Genomic DNA, 12489 nt, shown 5'->3' with positions numbered 1-12489 from the left:
ACACACACACACACAGTGTTACTCAATTTGTAAAGCAAGACACTGAAGAAGCAGTTGACAAAGAGCTTATTTATGAACACGAAACCACAATAGAGACAGACGGAACACACACACACACACACACACACAGTGCGGTAGTGAGCAGGCAAAGCGTTTTAAATAACCAGCAGCTCTGCCAGGTGGGAGGGCGGGGGGCTGAGGGGGGAGGGAGGGAGGGGGCTGAGGGAGGGAGGGGGCTGAGGGGGTAACTGTGATTTCCGGTGGAGAAAGATAAAGAATTATAAGCCCGGCCTCAGGCTGGATAGAAGGACAGGGAGGGAGGGAGGGAGGGAGAGAGAGAGAGAGAGAGGGAGGGAGGGAGGGAGGGAGGGAGGGAGGGAGGGAGGGAGGGAGGGAGGGAGGGAGGGAGGGAGGGAGGGAGGGAGGGAGGGAGGGAGGGAGGGAGGGAGAGGGAGGGAGGGAGGGAGGGAGGGAGGGAGACAGAGGGAGGGAGGGAGGGAGGGAGGGAGGGAGGGAGGGAGGGAGGGAGGGAGGGAGGGAGGGAGGGAGGGAGGAGAGACAGAGAGAGAGAGAGAGACAGACAGAGAGAGACAGAGAGAGAGACAGAGGGAGAGAGAGAGAGAGAGAGACAGAGAGAGAGAGAGGGAGGGAGGGAGACCACCAAGTGCATGCAGGTTAAAACAAAAAAAAGATTGTGACACACACACACAAAGTAAAGCAGGGTGAATAATACATCACAGTAATTGGGTTGTGGTGGGTTTGGGTCGTTTCTGCTGAAAGCTGATAAGGTGGTCGATTCACTTAGGAGAGGAGAGAGTATCACACTCTTTAATAGTTCATGTTTATTGGCAGGACATCAATGTTTCAGCATGCACTCGTTTCTTTGAGGACATCGGTGGGGGTGAGAGTAGGGTCACCATAGGGCAGCCAGGTTACCTTTGGCACTGTTCCTGAAGTAGACTATTGAAAGGTCGGCTGAGGACACACTGAATGGACCTCTACTCTGGTAGCCCTGAGGACACACTGAATGGACCTCTACTCTGGTAGCCCTGAGGACACACTGAATGGACCTCTACTCTGGTAGCCCTGAGGACACACTGAATGGACCTCTACTCTGGTAGCCCTGAGGACACACTGAATGGACCTCTACTCTGGTAGCCCTGAGGACACACTGAATGGACCTCTACTCTGGTAGCCCTGAGGACACACTGAATGGACCTCTACTCTGGTAGCCCTGAGGACACACTGAATGGACCTCTACTCTGGTAGCCCTGAGGACACACTGAATGGACCTCTACTCTGGTAGCCCTGAGGACACAATCTGGATTAGGGGGAAGGGGGAAGGGGGAAAACATACAACAATAGGGGCAGTTAGATTTTTCGTGTGTGTCCACGTGTGTGTGTGTTTCTCCATGTGTGTCCATGTGCCTGTGTGAGTGTATGTGTGTGTCCGTGCCCATAGTTACCTGAGGTGGTCGTTCAGGTATGGGTTCATTGCGGAGGGCTTGCAGGGCCTTCATGGCGGCGTTGTGACGGGCTGCCTGGCGAGTCCGGCCCTCTCCAATAAACTCATTAGTGCCCACAGACAACTGGACATAGAAGATCTTTGGAACTGGGTAGTGGTACCTGGGATGGAAGTAGAGAGAGAGGGAGAGAGAGAGAGAGAGAGAGAGAGAGAGAGAGAGAGAGAGAGAGGGGGAGGGGGAGTAGAGAGAGAGGGGGAGAGAGAAAAAAGGCCTTTGATTGTTCTGGGGCTTTAGTGAAACCTGGTAGACTACAGCAGTCAGTCTGTAAAGCCTGGAAGAGTGATTTTGCTGATAGTAGCCATTTCATAGAATGATCTAGTGTGCCTAATGACTGGGACATGTCCTTGTTATCCTAGACTTAGTTGAATGCACGGACTGTTCAGTAAGTTGCTCTGGATCAATGATAGAAAGCTCCTTCCTTGGCAAAATAATGCTGCTCAGCCATTGGCTCTCAGGTAAATGAAAAAGGGTTTGGGAACACCAGATGAATTGAATTACACCTGTAAACACATGACCAACTAGAAAAAGAAAAGCACATCTGTATGGAAACCGAGGTTGGGGCCAAACCCATTTCAATTACAAAGGTAAACCAAATTCCAAGAGAATTGGAATTTCCAGTGTAGTTCCTGAATCGACGGGAATTTAAATGGAATTGACCCCAACCCCGAGAGAGAGAGAGAGAGAGAGAGAGAGAGAGAGAGAGAGAGAGAGAGAGAGAGAGAGAGAGAGAGAGAGAGAGAGAGAGAGAGAGAGAGAGAGAGAGAGAGAGAGAGAGAGAGAGAGAGAGAGAGAGAGAGAGAGAGAGAGAGAGAGAGAGAGAGAGAGAGAGAGAGAGAGAGAGGAGAGAGAGAGAGAGAGAGAGAGAGAGGAGAGAGAGAGAGAGAGAGAGAGAGAGAGAGAGAGAGAGAGAGAGAGAGAGAGAGGAGAGAGAGAGAGAGAGAGAGAGAGGAAGAGATAGAGAGAGAGAGAGAGAGAGAGAGAGAGAGAGAGGGAGAGAGGGAGAGAGAGACAGAGAGAGAGGGAGAGAGAGAGACAGAGAGAGAGAGAGAGAGGGAGAGAGAGAGAGAGAGAGAGAGAGAGACAGAGAGTTCCTCCCTCCCACTCCCTGTTCCTCTCTCTCTGTCCCTCTCTCCCTGTCCCTCTCTCCCTGTTCTCCCTCCCTCTCCCTGTTCCTCTCTCCCTGTTCCTCCCTCCCTCTCCCTGTTCCCCTCTCTCCCTGTTCCTCTCTCCCTGTTCCTCTCTCCCTGTTCCTCCCTCCCTGTCCCTCTCTCCCTGTTCCTCTCTCCCTGTTCCTCTCTCTCCCTGTTCCTCTCTCCCTGTTCCTCTCTCCCTGTTCTCCCTCCCTCTCCCTGTTCATCCCTCCATGTTCCTCCCTCCCTCTCCCTGTTCCTCCCTCCCTCTCCCTGTTCCTCTCTCCATGTCCCTCTCTCCCTGTTCCTCCCTCTCCCTGTTCCTCTCTCCCTGTTCCTCTCTCCCTGTTCCTCCCTCTCCCTGTTCCTCTCTCCCTGTTCCTCTCTCCCTGTTCCTCCCTCGCTGTTCCTCTCTCCCTGTTCCTCTCTCCATGTCCCTCTCTCCCTGTTCCTCTCTCCCTGTTCCTCTCTCCCTGTTCCTCTCTCCCTGTTCCTCTCTCCCTGTTCCTCCCTCCCTGTTCCTCCCTCCCTGTTGCTTTCTCCCTGTTCCTCCCTCCCTGTTCCTCCCTCCCTGTCCCTCTCTCCCTGTTCCTCTCTCCATGTCCCTCTCTCCCTGTATCTCCCTCCCTGTACCTCCCTCCGTGTTCCTCCCTCCCTGTTCCTCTCTCCATGTCCCTTTCTCCCTGTTCCTCTCTCCCTGTTCCTCTCTCCATGTCCCTCTCTCCCTGTTCCTCCCTCCCTGTGCCTCTCTCCCTCTCCCTGTGCCTCTCTCCCTTTTCCTCCCTCCTTCTCCCTGTTCCTCCCTCCCTCTCCCTGGTCCTCTCTCCCTGTTCCTCCCTCCCTCTCCCTGGTCCTCTCTCCCTGTTCCTCCCTCCCTCTCCCTGGTCCTCTCTCCCTGTTCCTCCCTCCCTCTCCCTGTTCATCCCTCCCTCTCCCTGGTCCTCTCTCCCTGTTCCTCTCTCCCTGTTCCTCTCTCCCTGTCCCTCTCTCCCTGTTCCTCTCTCCCTGTTCCTCCCTCCCTCTCCCTGTGCCTCTCTCCATGTCCCTCCCTCCTTGTTCCTCCCTCCCTCTCTCCCTGTTCCTCCCTCCCTCTCCCTGTTCCTCTCTCCCTCTCCCTGTGCCTCTCTCCATGTCCCTCCCTCCTTGTTCCTCCCTCCCTCTCCCTCTGTTCCTCTCTCCCTGTTCCTCCCTCCCTCTCCATGTCCCTCCCTCCCTGTTCCTCCCTCCCTCTCCCCGTTCCTCTCTCCCTGTTCCTCTCTCCCTCTCCCTGTTCCTCTCTCCTTGTTCCTCTCTCCCTGTTCCTCTCTCCCTCTCCCTGTTCCTCTCTCCCTGTTCCTCCTTCCCTCTCCCTGTTCCTCTCTCCCTGTTACTCTCTCCCTGTTCCTCTCTCCCTGTTCCTCCCTCCCTCTCCCTGTTCATCCCTCCCTCTCCCTGTTCCTCTCTCCCTGTTCCTCCCTCCCTGTTCCTTCCTCCCTCTCCCTGTTCCTCCCTCCCTCTCCCTGTTCCTCTCTCCCTGTTCCTCCCTCCCTCTCCCTGTCCCTCTCTCCCTGTCCCTCTCTCCCTGTTCCTCCCTCCCTCTCCCTGTCCCTCTCTCCTACCCCTCCTCTGTTGCCTCCCATCTTTCTCCATATTTCTTGCTTCTCTTGTTCTCTTTCTCCCTCATTCCTTCCCCCTCACCATTCCTTCATCCTTCCCAGTCCAGCTGGCTGTTGGAATGAGTCAGTTATTCTCTCCCAAAATTCACCAGAGTTCTCCGCCACCCCACAACCCCCCCTGCTCTCTCTTATGATCACACAAACACACCCTTTCTCTCTCCCTCTCTATCCCCTGTCCACAGGGGCCTTCCCAGGGCAGGGTGGGTCTGCCTGGCCCTCTCTTCTCACGTCATGCGTGGCCCTAGGGCTTCAGAGGAAATGCCAAGTGCAACATGGGCCAAGGCCAGGAGGACTGCATCACAAACTGTACCCTATGGCCAAGGTCAGGAAGACTGCATCCCAAACTGTACCCTATGGCCAAGGCCAGGAGGACTGCATCCCAAACTGTACCCTATGGCCAAGGTCAGGAGGACTGCATCCCAAACTGTACCCTATGGCCAAGGCCAGGAGGACTGCATCCCAAACTGTACCCTATGGCCAAGGCCAGGAGGACTGCATCCCAAACTGTACCCTATGGCCAAGGTCAGGAAGACTGCATCCCAAACTGTACCCTATGGCCAAGGTCAGGAGGACTGCATCCCAAACTGTACCCTATGGCCAAGGCCAGGAGGACTGCATCCCAAACTGTACCCTATGGCCAAGGCCAGGAGGACTGCATCCCAAACTGTACCCTATGGCCAAGGCCAGGAGGACTGCATCCCAAACTGTACCCTATGGCCAAGGCCAGGAGGACTGCATCCCAAACTGTACCCTATGGCCAAGGCCAGGAGGACTGCATCCCAAACTGTACCCTATGGCCAAGGCCAGGAGGACTGCATCCCAAACTGTACCCTATGGCCAAGGCCAGGAGGACTGCATCCCAAACTGTACCCTATGGCCAAGGCCAGGAGGACTGCATCCCAAACTGTACCCTATGCACTACACAGTGAACACATTTTATCCAGAGCCCTACGGCCCCTGACTTGGCAGAGGATTGAGGAGCTGGAAGGAGAGGAGAGCAGCTGGAACGGAGGAACACACCACTGCACGGGTTCTACAGGTGCTGAGAGAGGGAGGGAGGGAGACGGAGGGAGAGAGAGTGGGAGGGAGGGAGACGGAGGGAGAGAGAGTGGGAGGGAGGGAGACGGCTGGAGAGAGAGTGGGAGGGAGGGAGACGGAGGGAGAGAGAGGGGAGGGAGGGAGACGGAGGGAGAGAGAGTGGGAGGGAGGGAGACGGAGGGAGAGAGAGTGGGAGGGAGGGAGACGGAGGGAGAGAGAGTGGGAGGGAGGGAGACGGAGGGAGAGAGAGGGGAGGGAGGGAGACGGAGGGAGAGAGAGTGGGAGGGAGGGAGACGGAGGGAGAGAGAGGGGAGGGAGGGAGACGGAGGGAGAGAGAGTGGGAGGGAGGGAGAGGAGGGAGAGAGAGTGGGAGGGAGGGAGACGGAGGGAGAGAGAGTGGGAGGGAGGGAGACGGAGGGAGAGAGAGTGGGAGGGAGGGAGACGGAGGGAGAGAGAGTGGGAGGGAGGGAGACGGAGGGAGAGAGAGAGGGAGGGAGAGAGAGTGGGAGGGAGAGAGAGTGGGAGGGAGAGAGTGGGAGGGAGAGAGAGTGGGAGGGAGGGAGACAGAGAGAGAGAGAGTGGCAGGGAGGGAGAGTGTGCATTGGCAATGTTAACACATGTTTCCCATGCCAATACATCCCCTTGAATTGAATTGAATTGAGTGGTTATCTCCACCCTGCTACCATACAGCCGGTAAACGCAAGTATTTCCCGTGACTGTGCCTCAAAACCAAATGCTTTCCTAGTCCACCACTCCACCCTGGACTAGAACAGCCTTTATGACCAGGTCCACCCTGGACTAGAACAGCCTCTATGACCAGGTCCACCCTGGACTAGAACAGCCTCTATGACCAGGTCTACCACTCCACCCTGGACTAGAACAGCCTCTATGACCAGGTCTACCACTCCACCCTGGACTAGAACAGCCTCTATGACCAGGTCCACCACTCCACCCTGGACTAGAACAGCCTCTATGACCAGGTTCACCCTGGACTAGAACAGCCTCTATGACCAGGTCCACCACTCCACCCTGGACTAGAACAGCCTCTATGACCAGGTCCACCCTGGACTAGAACAGCCTCTATGACCAGGTCCACCCTGGACTAGAACAGCCTCTATGACCAGGTCCACCACTCCACCCTGGACTAGAACAGCCTCTATGACCAGGTCCACCACTCCACCCTGGACTAGAACAGCCTCTATGACCAGGTCCACCAATCCAACCTGGACTACAACAGCCTCTATGACCAGGTCCACCCTGGACTAGAACAGCCTCTATGACCAGGTCCACCCTGGACTAGAACAGCCTCTATGACCAGGCCCACCACTCCACCCTGGACTAGAACAGCCTCTATGACCAGGTCCACCACTCCACCCTGGACTAGAACAGCCTCTATGACCAGGTCCACCCTGGACTAGAACAGCCTCTATGACCAGGTCCACCACTCCACCCTGGACTAGAACAGCCTCTATGACCAGGTCCACCACTCCACCCTGGACTAGAACAGTCTCTATGACCAGGTCCACCCTGGACTAGAACAGCCTCTATGACCAGGTCCATCCTGGACTAGAACAGCCTCTATGACCAGGTTCACCACTCCACCCTGGACTAGAACAGCCTCTATGACCAGGTCCACCACTCCACCCTGGACTAGAACAGCCTCTATGACCAGGTCCACCACTCCACCCTTGACTAGAACAGCCTCTATGACCAGGTCGACCCTGGACTAGAACAGCCTCTATGACCAGGTCCACCACTCCACCCTAGACTAGAACAGCCTCTATGACCAGGTCGACCCTGGACTAGAACAGCCCCTATGACCAGGTCCACCACTCCACCCTGGACTAGAACAGCCTCTATGACCAGGTCCACCACTCCACCCTGGACTAGAACAGCCTCTATGACCAGGTCCACCACTCCACCCTGAACTAGAACAGCCTCTATGACCAGGTCCACCCTGGACTAGAACAGCCTCTATGACCAGGTCCACCCTGGACCTGAACAGCCTCTATGACCAGGTCCACCACTCCACCATGGACTAGAACAGCCTCTATGACCAGGTCCACCCTGGACTAGAACAGCCTCTATGACCAGGTCCACCCTGGACCTGAACAGCCTCTATGACCAGGTCCATCACTCCACCCTGGACTAGAACAGCCTCTATGACCAGGTCCACCCTGGACTAGAACAGCCTCTATGACCAGGTCCACCCTGGACCTGAACAGCCTCTATGACCAGGTCCACCACTCCACCATGGACTAGAACAGCCTTTATGACCAGGTCCACCCTGGACTAGAACAGCCTCTATAACCAGGTCCACCCTGGACCTGAACAGCCTCTATGACCAGGTCCACCACTCCACCATGGACTAGAACAGCCTTTATGACCAGGTCCACCCTGGACTAGAACAGCCTCTATGACCAGGTCCACCCTGGACTAGAACAGCCTCTATGACCAGGTCCACCCTGGACCTGAACAGCCTCTATGACCAGGTCCACCACTCCACCCTGGACTAGAACAGCCTCTATGACCAGGTCCACCCTGGACTAGAACAGCCTCTATGACCAGGTCCACCCTGGACCTGAACAGCCTCTATGACCAGGTCCACCACTCCACCATGGACTAGAACAGCCTTTATGACCAGGTCCACCCTGGACTAGAACAGCCTCTATGACCAGGTCCACCCTGGACCTGAACAGCCTCTATGACCAGGTCCACCACGGACTAGAACAGCCTTTATGACCAGGTCCACCCTGGACTAGAACAGCCTCTATGACCAGGTCCACCCTGGACTAGAACAGCCTCTATGACCAGGTCCACCCTGGACCTGAACAGCCTCTATGACCAGGTCCACCACTCCACCCTGGACTAGAACAGCCTCTATGACCAGGTCCACCCTGGACCTGAACAGCCTCTATGACCAGGTCCACCACTCCACCATGGACTAGAACAGCCTTTATGACCAGGTCCACCCTGGACTAGAACAGCCTGTATGACCAGGTCCACCCTGGACTAGAACAGCCTCTTTGACCAGGTCCACCCTGGACCTGAACAGCCTCTATGACCAGGTCCACCACTCCACCCTGGACTAGAACAGCCTCTATGACCATGTCCACCCTGGACTAGAACAGCCTCTATGACCAGGTCCACCCTGGACTAGAACAGCCTCTATGACCAGGTCCACCCTGGACCTGAACAGCCTCTATGACCAGGTCCACCACTCCACCATGGACTAGAACATCCTCTATGACCAGGTCCACCCAGGACTAGAACAGCCTCTATGACCAGGTCCACCCTGGACTAGAACAGCCTCTATGACCAGGTCCACCACTCCACCATGGACTAGAACAGCCTTTATGACCAGGTCCACCCTGTACTAGAACAGCCTCTATGACCAGGTCCACCCTGGACCTGAACAGCCTCTATGACCAGGTCCACCACTCCACCATGGACTAGAACAGCCTTTATGACCAGGTCCACCCTGGACTAGAACAGCCTCTATGACCAGGTCCACCCTGGACTAGAACAGCCTCTATGACCAGGTCCACCCTGGACCTGAACAGCCTCTATGACCAGGTCCACCACTCCACCCTGGACTAGAACAGCCTCTATGACCAGGTCCACCCAGGACTAGAACAGCCTCTATGACCAGGTCCACCCTGGACTAGAACAGCCTCTATGACCAGGTCCACCCTGGACTAGAACAGCCTCTATGACCAGGTCCACCCTGGACCTGAATAGCCTCTATGACCAGGTCCACCACTCCACCCTGGACTAGAACAGCCTCTATGACCAGGTCCACCCTGGACTAGAACAGCCTCTATGACCAGGTCCACCCTGGACTAGAACAGCCTCTATGACCAGGTCCACCCTGGACTAGAACAGCCTCTATGACCAGGTCCACCCTGGACTAGAACAGCCTCTATGATCAGGTCCACCCTGGACCTGAACAGCCTCTATGACCAGGTCCACCACTCCACCATGGACTAGAACAGCCTTTATGACCAGGTCCACCCTGGACTAGAACAGCCTGTATGACCAGGTCCACCCTGGACTAGAACAGCCTCTTTGACCAGGTCCACCCTGGACCTGAACAGCCTCTATGACCAGGTCCACCACTCCACCCTGGACCTGAACAGCCTCTATGACCAGGTCCACCACTCCACCCTGGACTAGAACAGCCTCTATGACCAGGTCCACCCTGGACTAGAACAGCCTCTATGACCAGGTCCACCCTGGACCTGAACAGCCTCTATGACCAGGTCCACCACTCCACCATGGACTAGAACAGCCTTTATGACCAGGTCCACCCTGGACTAGAACAGCCTCTATGACCAGGTCCACCCTGGACTAGAACAGCCTCTATGACCAGGTCCACCCTGGACCTGAACAGCCTCTATGACCAGGTCCACCACTCCACCCTGGACCTGAACAGCCTCTATGACCAGGTCCACCCAGGACTAGAACAGCCTCTATGACCAGGTCCACCCTGGACTAGAACAGCCTCTATGACCAGGTCCACCCTGCACCTGTATAGCCTCTATGACCAGGTCCACCACTCCACCCTGGACCTGAACAGCCTCTATGACCAGGTCCACCCAGGACTAGAACAGCCTCTATGACCAGGTCAACCCTGGACTAGAACAGCCTCTATGACCAGGTCCACCCTGGACTAGAACAGCCTCTATGACCAGGTCCACCCTGGACTAGAACAGCCTCTATGACCAGGTCCACCCTGGACTAGAACAGCCTCTATGACCAGGTCCACCCTGGACTAGAACAGCCTCTATGACCAGGTCCACCACTCCACCCTGGACTAGAACAGCCTCTATGACCAGGTCCACCCAGGACTAGAACAGCCTCTATGACCAGGTCCACCCTGGACCTGAACAGCCTCTATGACCAGGTCCACCACTCCACCCTGGACTAGAACAGCCTCTATGACCAGGTCCACCCAGGACTAGAACAGCCTCTATGACCAGGTCCACCCTGGACCTGAACAGCCTCTATGACCAGGTCCACCACTCCACCTGGACTAGAACAGCCTCTATGACCAGGTCCACCCAGGACTAGAACAGCCTCTATGACCAGGTCCACCCTGGACTAGAACAGCCTCTATGACCAGGTCCACCCTGGACCTGAACAGCCTCTATGACCAGGTCCACCACTCCACCCTGGACTAGAACAGCCTCTATGACCAGGTCCACCCAGGACTAGAACAGCCTCTATGACCAGGTCCACCATGGACTAGAACAGCCTTTATGACCAGGTCCACCCTGGACTAGAACAGCCTCTATGACCAGGTCCACCACTCCACCATGGACTAGAACAGCCTTTATGACCAGGTCCACCCTGGACTAGAACAGCCTCTATGACCAGGTCCACCCTGGACTAGAACAGCCTCTATGACCAGGTCCACCCTGGACTAGAACAGCCTCTATGACCAGGTCCACCACTCCACCCTGGACCTGAACAGCCTCTATGACCAGGTCCACCCAGGACTAGAACAGCCTCTATGACCAGGTCCACCCTGGACTAGAACAGCCTCTATGACCAGGTCCACCCTGCACCTGTATAGCCTCTATGACCAGGTCCACCACTCCACCCTGGACTAGAACAGCCTCTATGACCAGGTCAACCCTGGACTAGAACAGCCTCTATGACCAGGTCCACCCTGGACTAGAACAGCCTCTATGACCAGGTCCACCCTGGACTAGAACAGCCTCTATGACCAGGTCCACCCTGGACCTGAACAGCCTCTATGACCAGGTCCACCACTCCACCCTGGACTAGAACAGCCTCTATGACCAGGTCCACCCAGGACTAGAACAGCCTCTATGACCAGGTCCACCATGGACTAGAACAGCCTTTATGACCAGGTCCACCCTGGACTAGAACAGCCTCTATGACCAGGTCCACCACTCCACCATGGACTAGAACAGCCTTTATGACCAGGTCCACCCTGGACTAGAACAGCCTCTATGACCAGGTCCACCCTGGACTAGAACAGCCTCTATGACCAGGTCCACCCTGGACTAGAACAGCCTCTATGACCAGGTCCACCCTGCACCTGTATAGCCTCTATGACCAGGTCCACCACTCCACCCTGGACTAGAACAGCCTCTATGACCAGGTCAACCCTGGACTAGAACAGCCTCTATGACCAGGTCCACCCTGGACTAGAACAGCCTCTATGACCAGGTCCACCCTGGACTAGAACAGCCTCTATGACCAGGTCCACCCTGGACTAGAACAGCCTCTATGACCAGGTCCACCCTGGACTAGAACAGCCTCTATGACCAGGTCCACCACTCCACCCTGGACTAGAACAGCCTCTATGACCAGGTCCACCCAGGACTAGAACAGCCTCTATGACCAGGTCCACCCTGGACCTGAACAGCCTCTGTGACCAGGTCCACCACTCCACCCTGGACTAGAACAGCCTCTATGACCAGGTCCACCCAGGACTAGAACAGCCTCTATGACCAGGTCCACCCTGGACCTGAACAGCCTCTATGACCAGGTCCACCACTCCACCCTGGACTAGAACAGCCTCTATGACCAGGTCCACCCAGGACTAGAACAGCCTCTATGACCAGGTCCACCCTGGACTAGAACAGCCTCTATGACCAGGTCCACCCTGGACCTGAACAGCCTCTATGACCAGGTCCACCACTCCACCCTGGACTAGAACAGCCTCTATGACCAGGTCCACCCAGGACTAGAACAGCCTCTATGACCAGGTCCACCATGGACTAGAACAGCCTTTATGACCAGGTCCACCCTGGACTAGAACAGCCTCTATGACCAGGTCCACCCTGGACTAGAACAGCCTCTATGATCAGGTCCACCCTGGACCTGAACAGCCTCTATGACCAGGTCCACCACTCCACCATGGACTAGAACAGCCTTTATGACCAGGTCCACCCTGGACTAGAACAGCCTGTATGACCAGGTCCACCCTGGACTAGAACAGCCTCTTTGACCAGGTCCACCCTGGACCTGAACAGCCTCTATGACCAGGTCCACCACTCCACCCTGGACTAGAACAGCCTCTATGACCAGGTCCACCCTGGACTAGAACAGCCTCTATGACCAGGTCCACCCTGGACCTGAACAGCCTCTATGACCAGGTCCACC

General features: G+C 56.0%; 1 protein-coding gene across 2 annotated transcripts in view; it reads right to left on the bottom strand.

Moving 5' to 3' along the window:
• stau2 (staufen double-stranded RNA binding protein 2) overlaps positions 1-12489 on the bottom strand; it is a 307502-nt gene that overhangs the window by 245546 nt on the left and 49467 nt on the right. For both annotated transcript variants that reach the window (XM_042298686.1, XM_042298685.1), the window contains one exon: positions 1467-1626. In XM_042298686.1, coding sequence (XP_042154620.1) covers positions 1467-1626 — 160 coding nt within the window. The remainder of the gene's footprint in view (positions 1-1466; positions 1627-12489) is intronic.

Source organism: Oncorhynchus tshawytscha, linkage group LG16 (genome assembly GCF_018296145.1).
Source record: "Oncorhynchus tshawytscha isolate Ot180627B linkage group LG16, Otsh_v2.0, whole genome shotgun sequence".
Classification (NCBI taxonomy): domain Eukaryota; kingdom Metazoa; phylum Chordata; class Actinopteri; order Salmoniformes; family Salmonidae; genus Oncorhynchus; species Oncorhynchus tshawytscha.
This window is presented reverse-complemented; position numbering and strand designations above follow the sequence as displayed.